This window comes from Coregonus lavaretus (assembly GCF_964263955.1).
Source record: "Coregonus lavaretus genome assembly, chromosome: 35".
Taxonomy (NCBI): domain Eukaryota; kingdom Metazoa; phylum Chordata; class Actinopteri; order Salmoniformes; family Salmonidae; genus Coregonus; species Coregonus lavaretus.
Window position 1 is genome coordinate 9,820,160 of NC_140022.1, and position 12,394 is coordinate 9,832,553.

Here is a 12,394-nt window from a genome sequence, read left to right on the forward strand (position 1 = left end):
CTGCTAATGTTGTAGGACATTTTGAATGATGGGCTATGTTGAAAACAGACAGTGGGGTTTATTCTGTGGAGTTCAATTGCAAAGTGCTTGAGACGATATATACATTATGTTATAAGTAATTTTGTTCTTTCTGTCTGTCTGTGTGCCTCTATATTAAATAGCAGATTATGCAGTGCCTCACAAGCATTTTTCCCTGCTTTGTCTCTCTCTCCTGGATTTACAGAGGCAGTCCCCAAACCCACAATCACTTCTTCCTGTAACCCAGATAAAACCTCCTGCACTCTGACCTGTGAAGGCGACACCACTGATGCTGAACCCGTCACCTACAGCTGGAAAGTGGGAGAGGGGACGTGGGAGGTCTTAGGAAAACATCTGGTTGTCTCTAAAAGCGACACTGGCAAATCAACCAATAGTTACAAGTACTTCTGCAAGATGAAGAACTCTGCTGGGGAAGGGGAAGCCAGTGAGCCAATTGGAGAGGTGTTTGGCCCAGGTGAGTGGACACTCTTAAGTATGCTACAGTCTTATGTATTGATATGTCAGTAACACTGCTAGTGTTGTAGGACATTTTGAATGCTGCACTATGTTGAATACCTGATCAACTCCTGTCAAACTCCTGTTTTATTTCAGAGCCTTCTGAAGTTGGTGTTGTTGCTGGTGTTGTCGTTACCATATTAGTACTTGTCGCCATCATAATAGGTAAGAACAGCACCTCTATAGTAACAGAGCACTGTACATGTACATAGTTCTGAAGCACAGATTGACATAACAGCAGCAACAACAGTGAGCTATACCCCCTGAAGGGGATACCTGTTCTACCTGTATTTACAGTAGTGTTCAGGCTACTGCTACAGACAAGACAGGGGGTTAGATGCACCACCTGCCGTAGGGCACAGTCTTCATAATGTGTCACAGTGAGGCACCAATTTGGACCTCGCACAGTATGGATTAGCCTAATCTGAATTAATTAATTAATCAGCAAAAAGGACCGTAATCAATTTGTGGTAACCTAAAAATATGTTTAGCGTACAATAGATATTAGATGTGAAATCGCTGGCTATGTTATTTTACAGGGGTGCAGGTACTGTATGCAAGTTGTTTATTGGTGCTCTCAGAAATTGTTTCTTATTGCAGCTTAAGCATGTAATTGTGGGTAAATTCAATAGCTGACATAATATTAATGCAGACCTGTAATTAAGAAGACACCATTTTGTATACATCTGGCCCTTTATTGCACACTGTGTTAACAAACCTCCAAACGAGCTTCAATGCCATACAGCACTCCTTCCGTAGCCTCCAACAGCTCTTAAACGCTAGTAAAACTAAATGCATGCTCTTCAAACGAACGCTGCTTGCACCCGCCCGCTCGACTAGAATCACTACTCTCGGCGGGTCTGACTTAGAATATGTGGACAACTACAAATACCTAGGTGTCTGGTTAGACCGTAAACTCTCCTTCCAGACTCATATTAAGCATCTCCAATCCAAAGTTAAATCTAGAATCGGCTTCCTATTTCGCAACAAAGGCTCCTTCACTCATGCTGCCAAACATGCCCTCGTAAAACTGACTATCCTACCGATCCTTGACTTCAGCGATATCATTTACAAAATAGCCTCCAACACTCTACTCAGCAAATTGGATGTAGTCTATCACAGTGCCATCCGTTTTGTCACCAAAGCCCCATATACTACCCACCATTGTGACCTGTACGCTCTCGTTGGCTGGCCCTCAGTACATATTTGGCGCCAAACCCACTGGCTCCAGGTCATCTATAAATCACTGCTAGGCAAATCCCAGCCTTATCTTAGCTCATTGATCACCATAGCAACACCCACCCGTAGTATGTGCTCCAGTAGGTAAATCTCACTGGTCATCCCCAAAGCCAACACCTCCTTTGGTAGCCATTCCTTCCAGTTCTCTGCTGCCAATGACTGGAACAAACTGCAAAAATCTCTGAAGCTGGAGACTCTTATCTCCCTCACTAACTTTAAGCATCAGTTGTCAGAGCAGCTTACCGATCACTGCACCTGTACACAGCCCATCTGTAATTAGCCCACCCAACTACCTCATCCCCATATTGTTATTTATTTTGCTCATTTGCACCCCAGTATCTCTATTTGCACATCATCTTCTGCACATCTATCATTCCAGTGTTAATACTAAATTGTAATTATTTTGCACAATGGCCTATTTATTGCCTTACCTCCATAACTTACCACATTTGCACACACTGTATATAGATTTTCTATTGTGTAATTGACTGTACGTTGTGTTTATCCCATATGTAACTCTGTGTTGTTGTTGTTTTTATCGCACTGCTTTGCTTTATCTTAGCCAGGTCGCAGTTGTAAATGAGAACTTGTTCTCAACTGGCTTACCTGGTTAAATAAAGGTGAAATAAAATAAAATAAAAAAGTCATAAAATATTTGTATTTTTACTCCCCAGTTTGGTTGGTGTGGAGGAAGAAAAAAAATGGTAGGATGATTCTCTGTCTCTTCCTGTTTCAACTATTCATACTCACTGATTCACCAAAATGTTACACAATGTGAATTTCATTTGAATGAAAGTGTCTTGATAATGTCTTAAATTTGTGTGTCTCTTTTTCATCTCAGGATATCCCCAAGACACCTGGATTGCCTTTTTGAGCAGGTTTTGTGGTGGAATGTTTGGTAAGTTTTACCCTAACTTGACTGATCCATATTCAACCTGCTAACTGGCTCCCCACAGTAATACAAACACAACATTATTATTATTCATGCACTGCACCATATACACATACAGTACTTCCATGCACTGCACACATGCTTCCTCACAGCACAGGACAGGAGTGTTGTTTTTGTCCCATCCCAGAAATCCAGAAATCTGTTTTAATTGAATTAGGGCCCTTACTAAGTAACAGGTATCCCCTATTGTGTGTGTTTGTGTGAGAGAAAGCGAGAGTGTGAGTGCACAGCAGTAATCCCACAACCCAGAATAAGTTTTCTTATATGCAAATTTAAAGGGCAAAGACATCTTAAATTCAAGGAACTTCTTCTACTCTGTTTGCTGTAAACACATGTTGATGGATGGTGTGACTTTACAGGGGATGCAGTCAACAATCAGAATTCTATTGCCCCGGATACTGTTTATCACACTGTTGGGGATGATCAGGTTGCCAACCGTGGAGTTTCAGGGGTTCTCTCTGGGGTTGCCATGGATACAGTTTATAGCACTGTAGGGGAGAAGACACCTAGAGATTACTCCATGAATCAGAATAATAACAATCAGCCCACTAACACAGGTGTTAACACTAACACACCTTTTACATGGTACTTCTATGGGGCCCTTTTGACAATGCAGATATGTGGAGATGTTGCCAGAAATGTGTTACTCACATTATTTGTGGTAGCATTTATTTGAAGAACATGTTTTAGTGACATCTACATACAGTATGAGAAGGTAATTACTAATGTGAGTTTAAAGTTAGCAGTGTGTGGACTAGCCTATATAAAATTTGTATGATGCAGTTGGAATCTGCAAGGGAAATGTGCTTTAAATGATGTACGTGTGATGAGTATTTGAAATAACCTGTTTGGTTTTGGTTTCTCTTCACATCTATGCATTTGTGCACTGTCAAAATGTCTCCAATAGAGGTAACATTGTGGATAAAGATTCTGTCACCACCACCCCTTGCTAGTTTATATGTTCCAAAAGCCAATTATTTAATGTGCTTCAGTGTGAGTCTTCTGCTTTATTTGATCTGCTCCATGGTTGTCAATCAGGACATTTTGAGTTCTGAGAACTGTTACCATGTTGTTTTGTTTGATATGACTGTTGCTGGTTTAGAAATGTGGCTTGTTTCAGAACTTCTCAAGACCTTTGCAGGTTTTGTGTCTTTAAGAGCTTGTGGTTAAAGCGTTCATCTACTGCAGGGGTAGACAACCCTGGTCCTGGAGGACCGCAGGCACTTCATGTTTTTGATTTAACCGACCTGGAAGACCAGGTGTGTTGAATTTAGGCAATCACTGAACTGATCAATTAGCTCAGTTGGTCTGGTGTGGTGCCTTGTTGGAAGAAAATCCTGCAGTACCTCCAGCACTCCAGGAACAGGGTTGCCTATCCCTGACCTATTGTATGTTACAAATCAAAAAGTCAGGGTACAGGGGGTGGCTTGGGTCTAAAATGATTTTGTGAGCCTTGCGGTGGGCCCTGACCTTAAAGATCTCATCCAGGCCTGTCTGTTTGACTCCAAGTACCTTGCTTGCTGTGGTGATAATCCTTCTCAGCATATTTCTCTGGCTGACAGTGACATTGCCAAACCAACAAACAATACAAAAAGTTAAAATAATCTCAATGAAAGATTTGTAAACAGAGTCAGTATAGTACAGCCAACATTAAAAGATCCCAGCTTTTTGAGAAAGTACAGTCTCTGTTGACTCTTTTTGTAGATCAGGTCTGTACATTTATTCCACTGAAGCTTATTGTCCAAGAGGACACACAGATATTTGTATTCCTCTACAATCTCTATGTTTTGACCTCTTATAGATGTTGCAGAGGTAGGTGTTGTACGCTTCCTGAAGTCTATGCACATCTCTTTGGTCTTGTTGGTATTGAGGACCAAGTGTGATTGGTCACACCACTCACAAAGTCATTTAGGATGGTGTTCCTCATCATCAGACTGATCAAGGCAGTGTCATCAGCGAACTTAATGAGGTGTCTGTCAGGATGGGAACAGGGACAACTATTAGTGTACAAGATGTACAGGAGTGGGGACAAAACACATCTCTGAGGAGAGCCTGTGTTGGTGGTGCATATGTCTGACATGTGGGGATCTACTCTGACCCGCTGTGACCTCTGGCTCAGGAAGACCAACAGCCACAAAACCAGCCCCCTATCTAAGGAGAAGTCCCTAATGAGTCTCTGTGCCAGAATGTAAGGCTGGATTGTGTTGAAGGCAGAATAAAAGTCAACAGAACCGTGACATGGGATTTGGCGCCCTCTAGATGTCTATAGACCATGTTGAGGAGAGTAAGAACGGCATCATCAACTCCTCTGCTGGGCTGATAGGCAAACTGAAACGGGTCGAGGAGCTTCTGGGTGGCACTGAGAATATGACTTCTCACAATTTTCTCAAAGCATTTCATTACTAAGGATGTCAAGGCGACAGGGCGGTGGTCATTTGGCACAGAGGGATTAGATGCTTTAGGAATGTGTGTAATTATTGAGTTTTTCCACAATACTGGCATGTGTTGCTGGTAGAGCGAGGATTGCTAAATGTCTGTAAAAACACCAGTCAATGGTTCAGCACAGTGCTTTAACACGTCCAGTTATTTTGTCGGGGCCTGGGCTTTTGTGTGCGTTAAATCCCCTGAACAACTTTACAACATCAGCTTGTTTAACAACAACCCTCTCAAACATTTGTAATGATGCTTCCATTTGTTTTACCTCCGACACAAAGTCGTCAGATTCAAATCTTGAAGGAAACATTCAGTTCATTAGCCATGGTCTGGCCCTCATGTCTCCCAAGGTCAGCATTGGTTAGCCATGTTCTGGCCCTCATGTCTCCCAAGGTCAGCATTTGTTAGCCATGTTCTGGCCCTCATGTCTCCCAAGGTCAGCATTGGTTAGCCATGTTCTGGCCTTCATGTCTCCCAAGGTCAGCATTGGTTAGCCATGTTCTGGCCCTCATGTCTCCCAAGGTCAGCATTGGTTTTTACCCTGCCTATTTGGGAGGCACTAGCCATGGATTCAATCCCTTGCCAGGCCACCCTTGAGTTTCCTGAGGAGAGGGTCCTCTCCACCCTTTGCTTGTATGCCTCCTTGTCCACCAGTATCTGTCTTTTGATCTCACGTTGTCTAGCCTGTCTATTACCATCAGCATAAACTGCCTTCTTCCTATTAAGTAGTGATTTTAGATTTTTTGATACCCAAGGCTTATTGTTAGGGAAGATTTTACAGGTTTTAGTAGGCACAACTGACTCAACACAGAAGTTTACATAGTCTGAAACAACATCTGTGAGTTCATCAAGATCAGAGCTGCTATCCTCATATACCTCCCACATAGTACAGTCAAAACACCCTTGGAGATGAGTGATACTATTGTCGTTCCAGATCTGAACAGTTTTAACTGTAGGTTTCTCCCTCTCCAGGAGCCGACAGTAGGTTGGCCAGAGGTAGACAACATTGTGGTCTGATGTCCCCAGGGGAGGTCTAGTGGTGGCAGAGAAAGCATTTGGTATTGTCCCATAGCACAAATCAAGAGTCTTATTTTTCCTAGTGTGACATTTCACATACTGGTGGTATGTGCGCAGGATCTTGTGCAAAGTACAGTTGTTAAAATCCCCTAAAATAAATGTGGGTGCGTCGGGGGAGATGGATTCCAGTTTCTGTGACAGATTATAAATAATCTCTGATGCTTTTGTTATATTAGCTTTTGGTTGAATGTACACAACGGTAACAAACAATTGGGGGAACTCACGGGGCAGATAGTAGGGTCGCAGTGACACAGAAAGCAGTTCAATGTTGGGGGTACAGAGTATCTCTCTTACCAGGATCGATTTACACCACTGGTCCCTGACAAGCAGGCCACAGTGATGTTTCCCTGTGACGGTCAGATCACGGTCCGCTCTGACCAGTGTGAAGCCGGCCGGCTCCACTTCCTTGTCCGGGACTCTGTCATCCAGCCAAGTCTCAGTAAACGCCAGCAAACAGGCCTCCCAGTATTCGTGTTGGAAGCACAGATCCTCTGACAGCTCATCCGCTTTTTCCCCCTCAGTGACTGGGCATTGATCAGCAAGGTGGTGGGTAAGGGAAGTTTGGTCTTTAATTTTTAAGTCTTTGTCTGATTCCCCCGCGTTTTCCACTCGCAGACAATCAGGGATTATATGGGCCATTGGGATATCCATGGCGTTCGTGTTTGAGTTGCATTGTAGTAGGAACTCTCTGCTGTATTGGATTCCGCTGCCAGCAGCGGTTTCATCATTTAGTCCATCTGTAGCGGGTACACGATCAACAAGATCAGTCCAACACCCCACCACTGTAAAGCCATCGTTGACAGATGGTTTACAAACAAAGTGTACAAATTAAAAACATAAAAGAAGGTTACACCAAACTTCACACACACTGCGGGATGCAACAGAGCCTCGCAATCCAGGAACAGAGTTGCCTATCCCTGATCTACTGTATGTTACAAATCAAATAGTTGTATCATCATCATTAAATATTGTCACAACAAAGATGTTTGAGAATGCTAAACAGGCAAGTCATCCAGCTAATTTAAGACGTCATGAAGAAGTAGCATAGATGGTCATCTGCATATCTCAGAATATCCCGAGAACATAGATTGATTGCTATTTTATTTGAATTCTGTTGTTAATTACTTTAAGTAGGAAGTCGCTGTAAGCATACTGTGTCCATAATAAGTATATAGGTTGTATGTTGGGAGCTTTTGGGAAAGAGCACAGTTAGAAAGATATGGCATATAGAAGCAAACCGGATGGACATCATGAAAATGATCGGAGAGGTTGAGAGTAGAAGAAGTTCAGGAGCAAAAAAACTAAAAAATAATTATAATTATAATTATATATATATATATATATATATATATATATATATATATAATAGAATTATTGTAAAATTAACTCTGTCCATAAGGTGTAGATAGTAAGTATAGACCGGAAGTAGAGACCTGGGCATTGTTGTTCACTAATTTACTCCAAGTAGGGAAAGGATGGTGGGGTTGAAAAGTAATAAAGGGGAGTATATATATAAAAATATATTTAAAAAAACATGGGGGATTGGAAGTGATGCAGACAATTACATTGATAGAAGATACAATCTAACTGCAATATTAAGCTGATCCATTCCCCCCGAATATATATATATATATTTTTTTAAAGGAAGTCGCTGTTTAAGTCAATGACACTTGATGGTAAGACACAGTGGCATTCACCTGAAATTCTGCCACTTAGCATCCTTTTCATTGTCATCCAGAAGTGAACACAACAAATACTAATGTGGTCTGTGTATGAGAATGTTAAGCTCAACTTTTCTCTCTTCTCTTCTCCTCAACTAAAGGCAGTGATGGAGTCCAGCCAGAACAAGGCAAGTCATCCAGTTCATTTAAGACTGTATAAACAGAAGTAACTTATTTAAAGATGTATTATACAGCAATCACTCCTCCATTCCTGGTTGATAAAATTCTAATAGTTTACCTAATTTCATTTTATGTGAAAAAAAAAGCAGTCATTGTGTAGAGAATCATATTGTACCATCTAATCATTGTACCATCTAATCATTGTACCATCTAAACCTAAAATATATTTTCCAGAACCAAAAATATTGTATATTCAGCTGTTTGAAACTGGTGTACAAAACCAAAACGGGAAGCATAGAAATAGCACACATAGAATAGATCTACCGGTTCTTAGACTTGCTTTCAATGGGAATGAAAGATCTATAACTCACATTTCTATGTGAATTTGGTTGGGTCGCCCAAAACGTTACGTATTGTAGCTTTAAGCAGTGGTTGATGCAGTAGGAGAGAGTCTGTAGTTGATGTTTTCCTTCTGTGTGTGATTCTGCAGAGGTTACGGATCCACTAATGGCCATCACCAGAAATCTGTTTTAATTGTATTAGGTACCTTTACTCACTAATGTGTGTGTGTGAGAGAGAGCGTTCACAGCTATAATCCCACCACCCAGAATATTTCCAAGTTTTACATTTACATTTTCTCATCATAACCTTATGCAAACTTAAAGGGCAAATACCTCCTAAATTCAAGGAACCTCTTCTACTCTGTTTTCTGTAAACAATGTTGATGGATGGTGTAACTTTACACGGTACGCAGGCAACAATCAAAATTATGTTGATGATCAGGTCGCCAACCGCGGAGCTTCAGGGATTCTCTCTGGGGTTGCCATGGATACAGTTAACAGCGCTGTAGGAGAAGTCTCCTAGAGATTACTACATGAATCAGAATAATAACAATCAGCACACTAACACAGGTGTTAACACTAACACACCTTTTACATGGTACTTCTATGGGGCCATTTTGACAATGCAGATATGTGGAGATGTTGCCAGAAATGTTTCTCACATTTGTCGTGGCATTTATTTGAAGATTGTTTTTGTTGAGACATCTACATACAGTATGAGAAGGTGATGATTACTAATGTGAGTTTAAAGTTATCGGTGTGTGGGCTAGCCTATATAAAATGTGAATGATGCAGTTGGAATCTGCAAGGAAAATGTGCTTTCAATTAACTGCCGTGATGAGTATTTGAAATAACCTGTTTGGTTTTGGTTTCTCTTCAAATCTATGCATTTGTGCACTGTTAAAATGTCACCCATAGAGGTAACACTGTAGATAAAGATTCTGTCACCTCCACCCTAGTTTGTACGTTCCAAAAGCGAATTATTAAATGTGCTTCAGTGTGAGTCTTCTGCTTTATTTGATCTGCTCTATGGTTGTTAATCAGGACATTTTGAGTTCTTAGAACTGTTTCCATGTTGTTTTGTTTGATATGACTGTTGATGATTTAGAGATGTGGCTTGTTTCAGAACGTCTCAAGACCTTTGCAGGTTTTGTCGTCATAAAGCAGAAGTAGCATTAGATGTAGCATAGATGCTCATCTGCATATCTCAGAATATCACAAGATCTTAGATTGCTATTTTATTTGAATTCTGTTGTTGATGACTGTAAGCAGGAAGTCACTGTGTATGATGCTATGCCTACTGGTATCCTTTATTGTGAAGTTATTCTTGTTGTCAAAATGTGGGGTTAGTAAGTGGTAACTTGTAGGTGAGATGGTACTGCCACAGACCTTTGCTAGAATCAAGCTTTGACTATTGTTCCAAGCAGATGCAGGGTTATGCTGAAATATCAACTGTGAACAAAGTTTTCTTCTTTAAGCTCTACTAACAACAGACAATATAGGAGTCATACAACCCTTAACGGAGGAAGTTGATTTAAAGACAAACTTTGCTCTTCTGTCCTCAGGGACAGCTGGCAATAATGCCAACAGTGTTAAGCCAGTGACAAAACCTGAAGAAGGTAAGTCACAGATGGAGGTGATCGTGGTATTCCACTGGAATTCGACAATCGAATAGGTTGAGGATTGTTAGAACAAGTCGGATTTGAAAAACATATATTTTGGTGGGTGGGAGGGCTTGCACTGTCTATGAAACCACTGTTTGGGAAACACTGGTGGTTCAGTAGAAAGGTTGTAGTAAATGTTTTACCCTCTCTGTGTGTTTCCTCAGGGGGCAATGATAAGACTAAAACGGACAGCAGTGTTGGACCAGTAGGCAAGGATGAGACTAAAATGGCTGGACCAGGGGGCGACCTAAACACAGCTGAAAAAGGAGAGGTGAAAGCAGGTGTGTATGGGAAAGGGATAGTTCACCTCAAGTCCCGCTGAATAAATGGATAAATGTACAGACCTCAGTCTCAAATAGATGGGAAAGACTGGTATCATCTTAAACTGTCATAAACATTCATAACACAGCAGGAATCAGTGCCATTGTAATTACAGCATTCTTGAATCACATTAATTCTGAATGATTTAATTTCTCCAGTTGAGTTCTCCTATTGCGTTTTCTTGCAGAGGGGTCCATGCTGCTGAACGAAGACAGGGTGAAGTACCACAATGACAATGGAGAGGGGGCAGCAGAAGGGAATTCAGTATTGTAGGACGGTAAGTTGGAGTGTGATAACAATGCAGACTGTTTTCACTTCATTTCCCTTTATTGTGCAATACTTCTACCCCACTCTGGCCAACTCACTATAAGTAGACTGTTAGTCTGTTACCAACTCTTGTTCCTACTGATTTATTCCTAACTGACGTCTCTCTAGCCAGGGAACTGTGGACCAGAGGTACACAGAGGATCATGAAGACAAGAGAACCCACTGTCTCATCTGGGCTACCAGCGCTGGAGGACAATGCGCTGTAATGTCCAGAGAACATTTCTATATCAATAGACTGGTTGATGATTGGTGAAAGGGAGGTCCATTTATAAGAGTCACCTGTCCATTCACATAGTTAAGGTCAGTGTAGTTGAATGTTGTTTTGTAAATAATGTCCAAAGCTGCAGCTTCTACTCTGCATATTTCTGAGCTTCCACCTCTGTCGTCTCTTCTATTTAAGAAGAAGTGTATGTCTAGCAAGTGTGATGCACATGTCAAGATATTGGTCAAAAAGCAGAGTCATTTCACTGGGGGGGGGGGGGGGGGGGGGTCTGCATTCTTTTAATTTGCTTCTCATACTCCTACATAGTTAGTATCCTACTTTGGCAATCAGCATTTCTAATGTTATTTTTCCATGACAATTTGTATCAGACTTTTGGTAAAAAATCTATCGTTTTTGCTCATATTGACGTAATAATTTTGTACTACAGTTATTTTAACCTGTATGTAAATCTAATGTTGTGCATGTATGTATGTAATCATATCACTGTGCTGTATGTGCTGTGCAGTGGCGGCTCCTGAAAAAATTCTCAGGAGGGGCAATTTTTCTGATGATTTAGGTGACCTACACACGTGCACGAGTCCGTGCACGCGATTCCAGATATCTTTACCTCTGAATAAACTGCCTTTATTATACCATATCCACCCTGTCCAAAGTCTCTACTTGGTCTCAGTTCTCCAGTAAACTTGTGATTATCAACAGTACACAACGGTAACAAACAATTGGGGGAACTCACAGGGCAGATAGTAACCACTTAAAAGGAAGCGATTCCCAAACCTTCCATAACAAAGCCATCACCTACAGAGAGATGAACTTGGAGAAGAGTCCCCTAAGTAAGCTTGTCCTGGGCCTCTGTTCACAAACACAAACAGACCCCACACAGCCCCAGGACAACAACAACAACAACAACAACACAATTAGACCCAACCAAATCATGAGAAAACAAAAAGAGAATTACTTGACACATTGGAAAGAACAAACAAAAAAACAGAGCAAACTAGAATGCTATTTGGCCCTAAACAGAGAGTACACAGTGGCAGAATACCTGACCACTGTGACTGACCCAAACTTAAGGAAAGCTTTGACTATGTACAGACTCAGTGACCATAGCCTTGCTATTGAGAAAGGCCGCCGTAGGCAGACCTGGCTCTCAAGAGAAGACAGGCTATGTGCACACTGCCCACAAAATGAGGTGGAAACTGAGCTGCACTTCCTAACCTCCTGCCAAATGTATGACCATATTAGAGACACATATTTCCCTCAGATTACAGCGATCCACAAAGAATTCGAAAACAAACCCAATTTTGATAAACTCCCTTATCTACTGGGTGAAAAACCACAGTGTGCCATCACAGCTGCAAGATTTGTGACCTGTTGCCACAAGAAAAGGGCAACCAGTGAAGAACAAACACCATTGTAAATACAACCCATATTTATGTTTATTT

At 41.3% G+C, this 12,394-nt stretch overlaps 1 protein-coding gene across 1 annotated transcript in view; it reads left to right on the top strand.

Moving 5' to 3' along the window:
• LOC311109876 (uncharacterized protein) overlaps positions 1-11,866 on the top strand; it is a 310,257-nt gene extending 298,391 nt beyond the window's left edge. Inside the window, exons 19-23 of the mRNA XM_084152890.1 lie at positions 8,058-8,084; positions 9,983-10,036; positions 10,246-10,362; positions 10,590-10,679; positions 10,838-11,866. Coding sequence (XP_084009016.1) covers positions 8,058-8,084; positions 9,983-10,036; positions 10,246-10,362; positions 10,590-10,675 — 284 coding nt within the window. The 3' untranslated portion in view covers positions 10,676-10,679; positions 10,838-11,866. The remainder of the gene's footprint in view (positions 1-8,057; positions 8,085-9,982; positions 10,037-10,245; positions 10,363-10,589; positions 10,680-10,837) is intronic.
• The last annotated feature ends 528 nt before the right edge of the window (positions 11,867-12,394 follow it).